A 13,716-nucleotide genomic window follows, 5' to 3' on the forward strand; every position below is an offset into this window, starting at 1 on the left:
GGTAAAAGTGAAGTAACAGGATGGGCAGTCACACGTTGATATTCACACTTACACATAGTTCCTCCATACGAGTACACGGCACGAGACGTTATATCTTGCGTGATCGTTTTCTCTGTGCCTTCCTGAATCACACTCGCCTAGCAGGCAGTTTGTAGAGTGACAACGTGCTGCAGATCGGCTCTCAGAGTAGTGGGTGTCTGCATCGCTGGGTGTTTGCTTTGTCTTTCTTACTCACCTTTGACTGATCATAATTTCATGCAACAGGAGTGATGGGAAAAGTAGGTCATGAGGAAGTTCCGCAAACCTTGCTTGGGAGTTGTTCACTTGCTCTGAAAGGCAAGAACTAAGAGTGTGGTTTGACCTTTCTTGTGTTCATTTTGTTTCATGTCGCGAAAAACCACTTACCGGGGTACTCAAATTCCAATCTATGAATGCTGCCTAGTCTAGAAATGCTCTTTATGTTCCCGTTAATACAGTGACCGCTTCCTCCTTCACCTTTGTGCTAAAATTGGCCATCTGATCAATCCCTATTATAGCATCACTTTGTCACGAATGAACAAAAGAATTGCTCTTTCATGACATATTTTTCACCGTCTCTTACTTGGATCTGTGGATCTTGGATGTGCTCCACTTTTAGATATACCTGCAGGCCTAAAATTGTCCTTTTTTTCTTTTCCCCATATTTCTAACCTTTCATTTTCTCTCTCTCGCAGGCTCTGCAGCCTCACGCTGAAAAGACTCGTCGTGCTCAAAGAACTGGACAAAGAACTGAACTCGCTCTCCATTGCAGTCAAAATACAGGCGAGTCAGTGTGATCTTTTGAGCCTTCCTTTTCAATTCCTCACTTGTGCTGCACCCTGTTTAACATAATCTCAAACCTAGTCAGCGATAAAACATGCTGCTAATCCTGCCAATTGATAAAAAGCCTTCTTAGCGCAGACAGCTCTGGTATGTCACATCCACTCACGTGCCTTAAATAGCAGATTCGCATTAGTACTCTCGACAGTTGCATTAGCACCTTAAGACGGATTTAGAATGTTATATTCAAGACGATGGGCGTGTAGCTCTAACAGGTGTTGACTCATCGCGGTGTTAGCCCTTAAAAACAATGACTCATCGCCAACAGAAAAATAATCATTTGTGCACACGCAGCACCGTATAGCATGCACTGTGTTTTACCGTTTGTGAAATGTCACAACTTAAACGTCACTACTTAATAACAACATTGACATTTGACATGAGTGAAAACTAGGGCAAAAGGGTATGACGTGTGTGGTTAATTTGTGCGAGCAGCTGCAGAGGCCATAAAACGATCTACCGATCTAAAAATATCTGGATGCTGTCCAATGCTTCACCAAACTCAATGCATTATCTGCATGAAAACAAGCATAATGATAATAAAATCTTGAAATGTTGTAATTCCTTCATGACATCGGAGAGGCTTCTGCCCAAGACTGTTTGTGAGCCTTTTTAAATCCCCCACAAAAAAACGTTTTGGGTCAGTCTTAGTGGGGATTGGAGTGTGTCTCGCCTTCATCGGGGATCGAGAGTGAATTACAGTTACTTGAAATTATTTTTAATCAAGAGTAATTGTAGCCTCCCGTGACTGCCGTTTGTTCTTCGTAACCTACTTTTCAGTGAATGAAATTTGAACGCCTTTTAAACCAGGACTTGATTTTTATTTTATACTTTTGATGGCACAAGGGAATGAACAGCGCCGATGGTTAAAGCTTCATTTGCCTGACTTGTGTGCATGCACCGTGGGTTCAATTCAGAGGTGCCTATACAATCATAATTGTTTATGAGCATGTTTCTAGTTTTTATTAATTATTGTTGTAATACCATTACTGTATTGCAATCGTTCCTTGCCATTTATTCAGGCTAGCACAATGCACAATATGAATCAACCGAACAGCTAGAACTCATCTGCATCATCCATCCTCTGTACCTTATGAGGGTCACGCGCGTGGTGAAGTCTATCGCAGTTGGCTCTTGGTGAGAGGCGACTTACACACTGAATTAGTCACCAGCCAATAGCAGGGCACAAATGCACAAACAATTTTCACTCTCACTTTCACACCTACTGAACATTCAGGACAATTTAGATTCTTCGCTTAAACTACCATGCATATTTTTGAAATGTGGATGGAAACCGTAGAACCCTTGGAAAACTCAGGCAGTCACGAGGAGAACATCCAAACTCGATACAGGAAGGGCAGGGCCCGGCTCTGGACCCACAACCTCTGAACAGTGTGGCATATGTGCTACCTAGTCGGAACGATGTTGCTAGAACTAATCCTGACAGTAAAAATTTGTTTCAAGGCACGCTTGGTCACACTCTGAATGTGCATGTAGTGTGACATAGGAGATATGAGAGGGAAAGAGGTCAAGTCCGGCATGGTTCAAATGGCCTAGTGTGAGACTGTAAGTACACCCTAACAGTGCTTTGGTTTACCAGTTGATGTGAATATCATTCTACACTGTACCTACCACTTTCCTGCTCTCTTTTGTTGAGATACTTAGCACAATTGTACAGTATGCTGTAGGAGTGTGAAGCTTGGACAAGAACAAATGCTTGCACCTTGGAGTGTCTGCGTACGTTATTGGTTTGGCAACAAGCAAGAATGATAATAATGATGGTGAGCTACTGAAGTGTATCACTGCGACCAGCTCGCTAGCAAAAGGTTATTGAAAAATTGGAAGGTTGGGATCATTTTTTTATTTTTTATTTTTTGGAAAAAGCAATTCGATCTGAATTGCTCCAGATCAAGCAACTTGGTGGAAATTAGTTTCTAGATTCTTCTGTCGCTCACCTTGGAGACCAGTGTCACTGCCAGTAGCTCATGCCCACCTTACAAAGACCGTTGAAACTTCATGTCCTTTATATTACAGTCATCTATCTTCACCTGTCTTAACCTTGCTTTTAGCAAATCAGTGAGACAAATCAACGGAGACATGGCATCGCAATGAAATATGGAGTTTGTCTGAGGTTAGACTTGTTACATTCCACCATTTGGCGCAGAAAGACAGGGTGTAAGGCTTGTTACCGAGCACAAGGGCGAGGAAGAGAGGGTGATGAGGACATTGAGTACAAGCATTTCTTGCCAAGGCTGTGTATTATCAATGCATGTCAGGCCATTAGAGAGTGCCCTGATTCATTGTACTAGCTATGAAGCATGAGAAAAGAGCACATACAAGGCCTCTTTTTGTGGATCATCAGGAACAAGGTCAGACACAGACTGTGATTTTTCTCTCTTTATTTTTCTCCCTCTTCTTTGTTATCAAGCTAGTGCAGCGGCCACTGTTTAGGTTGGAACAGTATGTCCTTCTCAACAAGATATTGAACCACAGGACTGGATTTTATTTTGCATTTTACAATGATCTAATAGCAAAGATTGGAAGTTTTAGCATTTGGGGGTTTACTGTCAGATAGCAACTTAAATTTATGTGATTGTTGTTTTCCAAAGTAAAAGCAAATGTTTTATTTGTCATTCAACACAAAGATAAATCAGTCTTATGTCACGGAGGACAACAGTACTATTTAATGTTGTAAAGCTGAAATTGTGAAGATTTTAACATTTTTGAAATTGAAAAGGTATCTAAATGATTCATCGATTATCAAGAACTGATTCTTTTGAACAGCAATTAGTTGTTTATTAATCAATTGTTGCAGCTCTAATACCAAATGTTAGCAATCTGAGTATTCTCATTTTTTAAAAGCGTCAGTTCATTCTACCCCTTTCAAGACGCTTGGGGGAAACAGCAAGAACCTTGGCGGTTAGGATCTCCTCTGTTTTCGGCATGTGCTCCAGCTTTCAGCAGACCAAAATCATTCCGCTTAGTTCATTGGTGACACAGTGAATGGTTGTCTTTGTGCATGCTTCACTTTGGTGGTTGGCTGATGAGACGTTGAGGTTGTACATAGACATTCTCTGGGATTCGCTTTTGGAGTGGGCCATTAAATGGGATACATGATGAATGTTTTGAAGGTGTGACAGTATTGAAATGTATTGGTGGGAAAAGGCTCATGTTAATTTTAGGTGTTGATCTTTTGAGCTATGATACTGTTGATACATTTCAGAATGAAGTGGACAGGTTGCAACATCTCATTTATGGTTTTAAAAATGACAGCTCTGCATCTGCATCTGCGAGGCATAAACTACTAATACTAGATTAGTGGAGAGGGAGAAAATGCTAATAAACCATTCAGTTTTGGATTGCAGTAATTCTCCTTGCTGTATTTGCAGAGTGGGAGGTGGATAAAATTCCCCTTACAGTTTACACATTTTCTGATACGTAACACAACGGTTGGTTTGTGTTTTTCTCTAAGCTATATCACTTTTCTACCAGAGAAAATGTTTTGCTCTTGGTGACTCTGATGTCTAGACCACCAACTAAACCAGATGTTAAACCATGGACAAATGCATATGTTTGCTAGCCTATTTCCTTGATGACATGATTGTGAAATTGTAGTGGTAACAGTTGTTACTTGTGCGTAATTAGAGCCTTTTTTTATTCCATTTGTAGCTGGTGATTATGCATTCATTGCACAGATTTATGGCCCTATAAAGTTAGTGTTAACTGCGTTCATCACGTAGAGCTTGGCAGTAAAATAGTACATGGCCAAATAGAAATCATTATCATTGAGGAAATCCTTGATCGGAAATACTTATTTTGAAGCAGATATTTGTCTGTCTCAAAACAATGAATCCCGACTCCGCCTCAGTATTTTACGCTAATAAGATGCCGAGAAGGAGTCCGGAGACTGTTTGTACTAGTTCGCTGCAAGGTGTGACTTTGCATAAATGTGTGAACCAGGTTGGGACTAAAATAAGACTTTCTTACTTTTTGCATGTACCTCTTCACCGGATTGAGGGAAAAAAAAAGACAAGCTGTGTTTGTCTTCTGATTTATTTGACACCACAGTTCAGATGTGCCACTCTCGATCCAAAATGCGGAGATCGGCTGGCTTGCTTGCTTGCATTACAAAGTGTGACTCTGTCTTCCAGGGTTCGAAGCGCCTCCTGCGATCCAATGAGTATGTCCTACCACCCAGTGGACTAATGGAGACAGATCTGGAACTCACATTTTCACTACAGGCAAGTACTTTGTCATTGTGCTGTAAATTCTCACACTGACACACCAGTTACTTGACAACCATAATTGAATCGAAACTCAAAGCCACGCTAGCATTCTTTGAAACCCCGGTGGTTCTCATTGGTTCATATCTGTGTTAATATTGCTTTATGTTTGAACATGAGAGTTTAAAGAACAAATATTTAATTCTTAAAATTATTTGGTTGACCTTTGAAGTAATGAAATAAACTGACGTCACTGAAGAAGCAAATTGAACATTTATTCGTGTGCTGTCTTGATTGGAGAAAGATGTCCTTTTGAATTTAATCTCCCCAAATAGGCCTTCCTATTAAAATAGTCCCTTCATTATCTAATGACATGCATAATTAATCATTCTGGCTACAAATGAATGATGAGTCTACAAAATAGAGAAATATTGCTCACACGGACGTCTATACCAGTAGTTTAATGAAGTTCCTGGCTCAGAAAGCTTTAAAGATGTCCCAGATGTGTGACAAAGGTAAGGAAACACTGGATAAATTAGCTGAAGATGCCTAAACAAAGAAGGTCATAATGGACTGAAGCTGTTGGTCCAACATTTACTGTCAGTATTCACCTCGGCTTAGGCAGAGTGACAGTGGATAGAGAGCATCGACATATATAAAGTGTCATCATCTCTGTGTTGACCTTTGTAGTACCCCCATTTTTTGAAGAGGGATGCCAACAGACTACAGATCATGTTGCAGAGGAGGAAACGCTACAAGAATCGAACCATCCTGGGCTACAAGACTTTGGCTGTGGGAGTTATCAATATGGCCGAGGTATTGCGTGTTTCTTTTACATTGGGGAATGATTTTTACTTTGCATATTTGAATAAGGCATTCTGTTTTTCTCTCTGACAGTGATTGACATGTATTCATAGCAATTTACCTTCATTTGATTGGCCCCTCTGGTGTTACACTTGACTTTGAAACAATTCATGCTCCTCACACCCACTGCTGTATGAGATTATGGGCCATCTGGAGCTGGCTTTGGATGTACTTTTTCAGAAAGCACTCCTTTGAGCTATGATATGTAGAAAATAATGGACCGAGAGCTGGTCTATTTCCAAATGTGGATATTTATTTCATGGAAACCTGGCTCTGTTTAAGTGCTCAATCCAAGTCATTTGGGGTTAAGAAAATGCGAGTGAGGATTCATGTTTTGGTACATATTACAGGGGTAAAAAAAACAAATCTTGTATGGACATTCTTAAGCCAAGCAAAGGTTTTGGGTTCATTTAGGTTATTAATGCCTGCTGTCATCAAGTGAAACCCAATGCGTTTTGTGACTCTCTAAACTCTTGAGTTATTCCATAAGGTTTGGAGATGAGGGCGTAGATTTAGAATTCTAGAATGTTTTGAGGTTTATTCTCTGTGCATATTGCAAGAGATAGATGTTAACCAAGGCAATTTTTTTTCTCCACAGCATTGCATTTGTACATTTCTAAATGCATCCTTTCTTGTTAAATGATAGAAGCAATGGCCCTGGAAAAGGAAGTAACATTAAACATGAAAGTCAGGCTAATGTATTGCCACAATTTAGAATATCACTTCACTCTTGTGCAACATCCTGCAGGCTTGTATGAATGACTAAGCCTAAATTGAATACTGTATTATAGTATGCCTCTTATTTTAATTATTATTATATTATATTATTTATTTATTTATTGTAAATAACAAGCAATTCCAGTATGTTGTCACATTTTTAATTCGGTCTCCAGCACTCATCCTGAATCTGAATGGACTTTAAAATGGAGCTTCCAAGTGCAACCCCCATTAGTGTTTGAGCAAAATTATCCTATTCCCAGTATTGCCATTTATATTGTGAAATATTACTGTGACTCCCCAGATAGAGATTGGAACAAAAGTAATACAGCTGTTACACTCTTTTCATGATACAAGCAAATTGGCTTTGGTCTGTTAGACAGCCACGGAGGAAAATAAGCAATTCTGCGGCAGTGAAGATTAATTTAGAGATCGCTTTGCTCTCAGGCTGTAATCATTCGCTTGGTGTAAAGCAATGTAATGGAGGCTACCTCTCCAGGATTAGTGTTGGCGCTCTGAAGATAGAGATAACATTCTTCCATCCTCCCGCTCTCTGCAAGTATTTGTTCTGCTCGGCTTCAGAATGTCTCCGCTGAGTGATTGATCCACGCAGAAATTGCATGAAACATGATTCTATCTCAGATAAAGAGGACTTGATATGGTGAATATCTCCTGATTGAATAAGAACCATGCAGGGAAGAGGTGATTGAAATTAGCAAGCCCAATTTTATTTTATGATAATGTCTTTATGTTCAGGTGATGCAGCACCCCACAGACGGAGGCCAGATTCTCGGTCTCCATAGCAACGTGAAAGAAGCACCAGTGCGTGTGGCGGAGATCAGTGTGTACTCTCTGTCGAGCCAACCCATCGACCATGAGGACGGCAGTGGACAAGCTGGCCGAAAGACAAAAACCTCAGGTTGGCACCGTCAATGCATCTTTGCATACACTGATGCCCTGAATAAGCATTACCCTAATCACTTTATCATATTTATTTTATCTTATGTTATTTTCACAAATCTTGGGACTTACTTGGATAACCTGGGATCTCGAGGATCGTATTTTGGGCCATGTCATGTGGAAATGGGTGTTGGTCTTTGTATTCTTGAATTTTGAGGAAAGGAAATTTGTTTGCCATTTAAAAGTTGCGTTTTCAATGATTCAAAGATAAAATTAATTAGTTAGAAGGTTAAAATGTGTGTCCTATGAAAATACCAATAGGAAAAAAACAAAAACAAATACCGACTGTTCTTGCGCATTTTGGCTTCGTGGGGGCCGTGTGGTTCTGTGCATGGATGGAGTACACACTTAGAATGAGAACAGAAGAAGTTGCAATGGAATACTATAAAATAACTCAAGTATGTAATAGTTTTTCACAGGTTGGAAAGAATTAATGTATTTGACCAGTGTTGCCTTATTTTTGTGTGAATATCACTCTCAAAGTTGATGCTAATTTCCTTTTATCATTTCATTGGGGTCCTCCATTAATTTAGCATTAGCGCTACCAATGTTTAAAAACCAAAAGCATATTTTGTTTAAATATACACTAATCAATTGTAATGTGTGTTTAATTTTTCAGTAAACTCAAACTGGGGTGTCATTAAAACGGCCAATAGGAGGCTCAGGGATGACAGAAAATTGCGTACGTCGCACGCTTGCGACATAAGCAACATGGTGCATTCAGGGTACTTTCACACACTGGGAATTTGTAAATGTGCTGCACCGTTCTGCACATCAATTGTTTTTCCTCAACAATCAAGTTTGAAAGATGGATATAAGCCAAAATCGAAACCACAATTTAAATTTCCATTAGTTGACCATTCCTAGCGGGCCAGCCTAATCCTCACTGACGCTTGAGCCTTTCTGTTTTCTCCCACCACATGGATCCCATTTCCCAAATGAAGACAAAGTCAAATAATGCTTTTCCAAACTAGGCCTGAGTATATGTGACTCCGTTCTGCTATGTTTGTAATGTTGATCTCTGAGCTGAACAGATGTTGGGCCTATTACCTTACACTGCTCTAATTCTGGACAGTGGGGGAAATATTTGGCCGAGCTTAGGCTCCGCGCCTTCATAAGCTATGCTGGTCCCTCGCTGTTCTGGATGTTATTAAGGAGGTCACTCAAACATAACGGATGAGCTCATGTACTAAGTATTAAAGCCGTGTCACTTTGGGCGAACGTTTATCTTGCTCCTCTTTGCAATGATCCTTTCTGACATCAATTCCATTTGAGAGAATGGAACAGACACTGATATGAACCGATTGGAAAGAACAGAAAATCCCAGTTCTAAATGGCTGTTTCAACCAATAAAATTAAACAGTAGTCCACTCATGCTGAGTAAGGTCAAAGTAAATGGGTTTAATCATCATGGTTGAAAGTGCAGTCAGTAAGTAATTAAATAAAGTGGCCGTGGATTTCTGCCTGCTTCAGTCTGAAATATATATATTTTTTTGGTTTACAGACCATATTTCTGTAAATTAGTTTCTGATTTATTTGCTTTAGACCGCTCCCCAGATATGGACAACTATTCCGAGGAGGACGATGACAGTTATTCATCCGAGCAGGAAGCTAGTGATGATGCGGCTCATGGCCAGGTGAGTGACAAAAAGAACTACATTCGTAGTACATCGCCGGCGTAGAAAAAAAACTGATTTTGATTGACTTTTGAATTGATTTCCTTGAAGTCACAAGTCAGAAGCTTCAAGTTGGATATTTTGCAATCCCAGTTGTCTTAAATGAGGCCTGTGAACTCTTTAAGGCGGTATCAAGAGTGCATCTACTGATTACAGCCACTCCATTTTACCTGAATTCTTCATAATGTGACACAAAAATCTTTTGTACAATTGAGGGGGAATTCTTAATGGTCACTATCATACGCTGTGATAGTCAGATAGTCATATCTGCCCTCCGTGCATTTCAGGATATTTATGATGAAGACGATGAGCTTCGCAAGCCCAAGAAAGCCCGCAGGAAAATGATACGGACCACCTCCATGACGAGGGTTAGCCGCCTTCTCTTCTGCCACATGGATTTTTATTTTGGCTAATCATTGACCGCAAGAATAACCCAAGACCGTTGTTTTCTGACTCAGAAGCTTTTAGGGGAAGCACACAGTGTGATCCATTTGTGCAGGCCATTAGTAGGATGTGGATGAGCATGTAAATGAGATTTGTGGTTTCAGTGAACTCAACCAAGATGTGTGGCTGTGGATGCGTAATCCTTGGGAGAATTTATAAATCGGAGTTATTGCTATTTTCACCATGGCAGCAATTTCCTGTCAACCTGTTTTCGATTTTGTTATTGTCTGTTATAGCAACCAAACTTCAAGCAGAAATTTGTGGCCTTGTTGAAGAGGTTCAAGGTAACCGATGAGGTGAGTATTTAAAAATCTCTAATATCATATCAACAGCGGAAGGAGATACTTACCTCAAGATGTCCATTAGTCAAGTCAAATCAAGCTTTATTGTCAAATATGCTCTATGTGCAACATACAGCACAGATGAAATTACTTTCCTCTCTCAACCACAGTGCAAACATGCAGTGCATTGAAACACACACACAACTCAAAAATAAGGTCAGCAAACTTAATTGCATTAAAATACATAAATATATCATAAAATCACATAATGTATAAATATAAACAAATAAAACAATGAATAGCAAACAACAGACAAGCAAGGGCACTTGTGATTATTGCGGGTTAAAGCTTAGGTAGTGGATAGTTTAAGCACATAATCTGTGGCAGACCAAAAACCTTTAAATTAAAATGATATTTAACCCTATTATGCCGTGAAATCTTACCGAGTGTTTTTTCCCTTCAAAGGCACTCAATAATTCACACAATCAAGTCGGTAGACCAATCTCTCTGGTTATATTGGAATGCCAATCGCAATTTTCAATGTTTCAACAAAGCACTTTTATTCAAGACAATATTGAATCACAAATACATTCCGCAAATCAGTATAAATGAATAAATAAAAAAAAACAAGCAACACGCACATCAAATAAACCAACTTGGATTTAGAAAATGAACATTTAGCATAAATAGAAAATGTTTAAGAAATGCTTCATTTTGCATTTTAACTTCACCATCTTTTCTTTTGCATATGCTTCTTAGACTTGATTTTCAAATGTTATTCCTTTGCTTACATGAGCCTTGTGGGATTTGCATATTTCTTGTCCTGCTCACGCACTGCTAAACATCACCACGCTGATACTAATTGTCAATGTGCCTGTGATTTACTGTTGAGTGTTTACTCTTTACTGAAACCCTTTTGAGAGCCGCTGGCCAGTCACAGCTCATTGATGCTCAAGTTGAACACAGGCCAGCTGCACAGATCGATCAATGCCTCGTTTCGATGAATTGGAGTCACTGGTGTCTTTCTGAGTTACTCACCGCTTTCTGACTGAGTTTGGCGACATTTGGTCCTTCTGCACACCTCAGTTACCCTAATGATCTTTTATCACAGCGCTTGTCATTAATCCCTTCCTTGCGGCGGAACAGTGTGCACGGCCGGCGTTCTATAAATACATAGCCTAGGAGGTAGAGAAGGGACAGACTGTGTTTATCTGCTGCCTGACAGCTCTTGCACTTATGGAGTGGCATTAATCAGCCGATTAGTCCCAAAGCCTTCCTGTGTGCACTTCCTATGATATGCGTCCCCACTGTGCAGCCTGCAGATCAAAGTTCAACACTGCGGGTTTCTTCAAGCATTTCATATCTGATTGGCCGGCTTGAAGTCAAGAGCAGTTTCTATTTTTCACATTCAGTCTGTCTTTAATTGTTGACCCGATAACCACGGCTGTTCAAGTGATTAGTGAGGGTGCAGAACCGGTCAATCATTACACTTTTTTTTTTTTTTGTATCAATGTGACATTTACAAGCATGTGCTGATAATATGTCAATCACGTCTGTCAGGTCTTAGACTCTGATCCAGTAGACCAGACCCAGGAAGTAGAAGAGGATCTGGACTTACTCTACGACAGTCTAGAAGTATACAACCAGAGTGACAGCGGGCCGGAGATGGAAGACAATGAAAGTGTCTTGAGCACACCCAAGCCTAAGCTTAAGTGAGTTTGCCCTCATTTTGGTTCTATGCAATAATTTGTGTGATTAATTTTCAACCTTCCATGAATTGCTGAAAGGATGAAGGATTTTCTTTTTACCATAATTCCTTTAGTAGATAACACGGACACCAAGACAATACAAAGCTTTGAGTATGCTTTTGTGTGTTGATATTAAAGAAGATAATTTGGCAAATTGATCTAATGTTGACAGTGTTAACAGTTGACAATGTTAACAGTTAGTTGTTATTTAGGATGCATAAGTAGCCCATTATTTGTGATTTTGGACCAAATTTATTTCTATTGACAGCACAAGTCCTTTTTGCCTCCATGGCTTCCAGAAACAGGGCCACTTCATTGTCAGAATTCTAAATTAAGAATAAAAATGGTTCACTAGCAGTAAACATAGCAACCTAGTGGTTATTTAATTCATAAAGTCTAATCTTTTGTTTTTCAGGCCATTTTTCGAGGGGATGTCTCACTCAAGCTCCCAGACAGAAATCGGAAGCATACACAGCCAAAAAAGTCAACCGAGAGAGCTGTTATATGCTGTAAGTTGATCACCAGGCCCTCACTTGTTATTGCAATAACAACCTGCTCTGGTTCCTTTCAGACCTGCTGTATAGCCATAAAGTTCTTCCTTCTGGTTGTACTGGATAGGGGTCACGTTGTTCCCAGTGTTATGCAAAATACTTGCCCCCAGGCAGTGGGTCAATGCCTGAATGGTCCAGGGATTCCCAAGAACCCTGCTAAAAATTCTGGGAATGAGGGTCATGTAGACCACTATCCCCCGACCGACACTGCTCGTGGATGGGATGAAGGGGCTGCTATCCCGAAGTAGTTCACCCTTGTAGTATTTATAGAGACAGACACCATATGACCTCTACGCCACCATCATCACACACACACATTCAAACACGCAGACCCAAATGTGCCCCCATGCTCAGAGAGAAGATTGGATAGAGCATTCCCACCCAGATTTATGACCTGTTGGAAACAAAAAGAGCAGCGGAAGAGCCAAGAGAGAGACATGTTGTGTCTGACTTTGTGAGAGGGAGGACATGGGTGGGCTGTTTATAAATGTATTGGAATCCATTTTAGCTTGTACAAAAGCGCGGAGAACATTCCAGAAAGTAGATGTCGTCCATTTCGTCAAATAAGTGTTTCCAGTCAAACCCAAAATGGAAGGAAGCTCAGCAAACATTACTCAGTTTGGCTGTGTAGGGCTAACTTGTGTGACATTTTTACTAATCATGCAATGACCTCAACAATTTCTGTATCTTTACCTTTCAGAGTGGAGACTTTCTCACTGTGGACAGATGTAAAGTGCAAGGGGCTCGCTATCAAGAGGACAGTCTTATAGACACTACCATCGGGGTATGTTTTTGGGCATTGTGTTCCCCATTTTTCTTTTCCACTCCCTTACCCTCGAAACTGGAGTGTGCTTTGCCTCCCATGGGTTTGGGGGTTTTCAGCCATGAAAGATGGCGTGGGGTGTGCAAGGCCAAGGATTTAACCACTGTCACAATGCAGCCATTTAAATGGTTCATTTGAAAAAAGTATTTGAAATACAAACCCACTTCCAATGAAGTTGGGACGTTGTGTTAAATGTGAATAAAAGAGAATACAGTAATTTGCATTTTTAATAACTCCTAATAAATGTTTGGGAACTCAGGACACTAATTATTGAAGCTTTGTTGATGGGATTCTTTGTCATTCTTGCTTGATGTCCAGTTCAGCTGTTCAACTGTCCGGCGTCTCTGTTGTCGTATTTTCCGCTTCATAATGTACCACACATGTTCAACGGGAGACGGGTCTGGACTGCAGTGAGGCCAGTTTCACTCTTTCAACTGCGAGTCTTTTCACTGCGAAACCATGCTGTGGTAACACATGCAGAATTTATTTTGACATTATTGCTGAAATAAGCAGGGGCAGCCAGGGGGGAAAAAATCATTCGTTGGATGGCAGCATATGTTTCGCTGTTCCT

At 40.2% G+C, this 13,716-nt stretch overlaps 1 protein-coding gene across 38 annotated transcripts in view; it reads left to right on the top strand.

Annotated features, from left to right (window-relative positions):
* The window catches only part of LOC127610361 (phosphofurin acidic cluster sorting protein 2-like), a 58,456-nt gene that overhangs the window by 12,723 nt on the left and 32,017 nt on the right, over positions 1-13,716 (top strand). For 37 of the 38 annotated variants that reach the window (XM_052080436.1, XM_052080435.1, XM_052080432.1 and 34 more), the window contains exons 2-11: positions 714-801; positions 5,010-5,099; positions 5,772-5,897; positions 7,419-7,581; positions 9,168-9,259; positions 9,586-9,666; positions 9,979-10,038; positions 11,584-11,735; positions 12,187-12,280; positions 13,023-13,106. In XM_052080436.1, coding sequence (XP_051936396.1) covers positions 714-801; positions 5,010-5,099; positions 5,772-5,897; positions 7,419-7,581; positions 9,168-9,259; positions 9,586-9,666; positions 9,979-10,038; positions 11,584-11,735; positions 12,187-12,280; positions 13,023-13,106 — 1,030 coding nt within the window. Of the gene's footprint in view, positions 1-713; positions 802-4,728; positions 4,819-5,009; positions 5,100-5,771; positions 5,898-7,418; positions 7,582-9,167; positions 9,260-9,585; positions 9,667-9,978; positions 10,039-11,583; positions 11,736-12,186; positions 12,281-13,022; positions 13,107-13,716 lie in introns of those variants that run through there. The other variant, XM_052080449.1, reaches the window with a different exon arrangement.

This window comes from Hippocampus zosterae, chromosome 11 (genome assembly GCF_025434085.1).
Source record: "Hippocampus zosterae strain Florida chromosome 11, ASM2543408v3, whole genome shotgun sequence".
Lineage (NCBI taxonomy): Eukaryota > Metazoa > Chordata > Actinopteri > Syngnathiformes > Syngnathidae > Hippocampus > Hippocampus zosterae.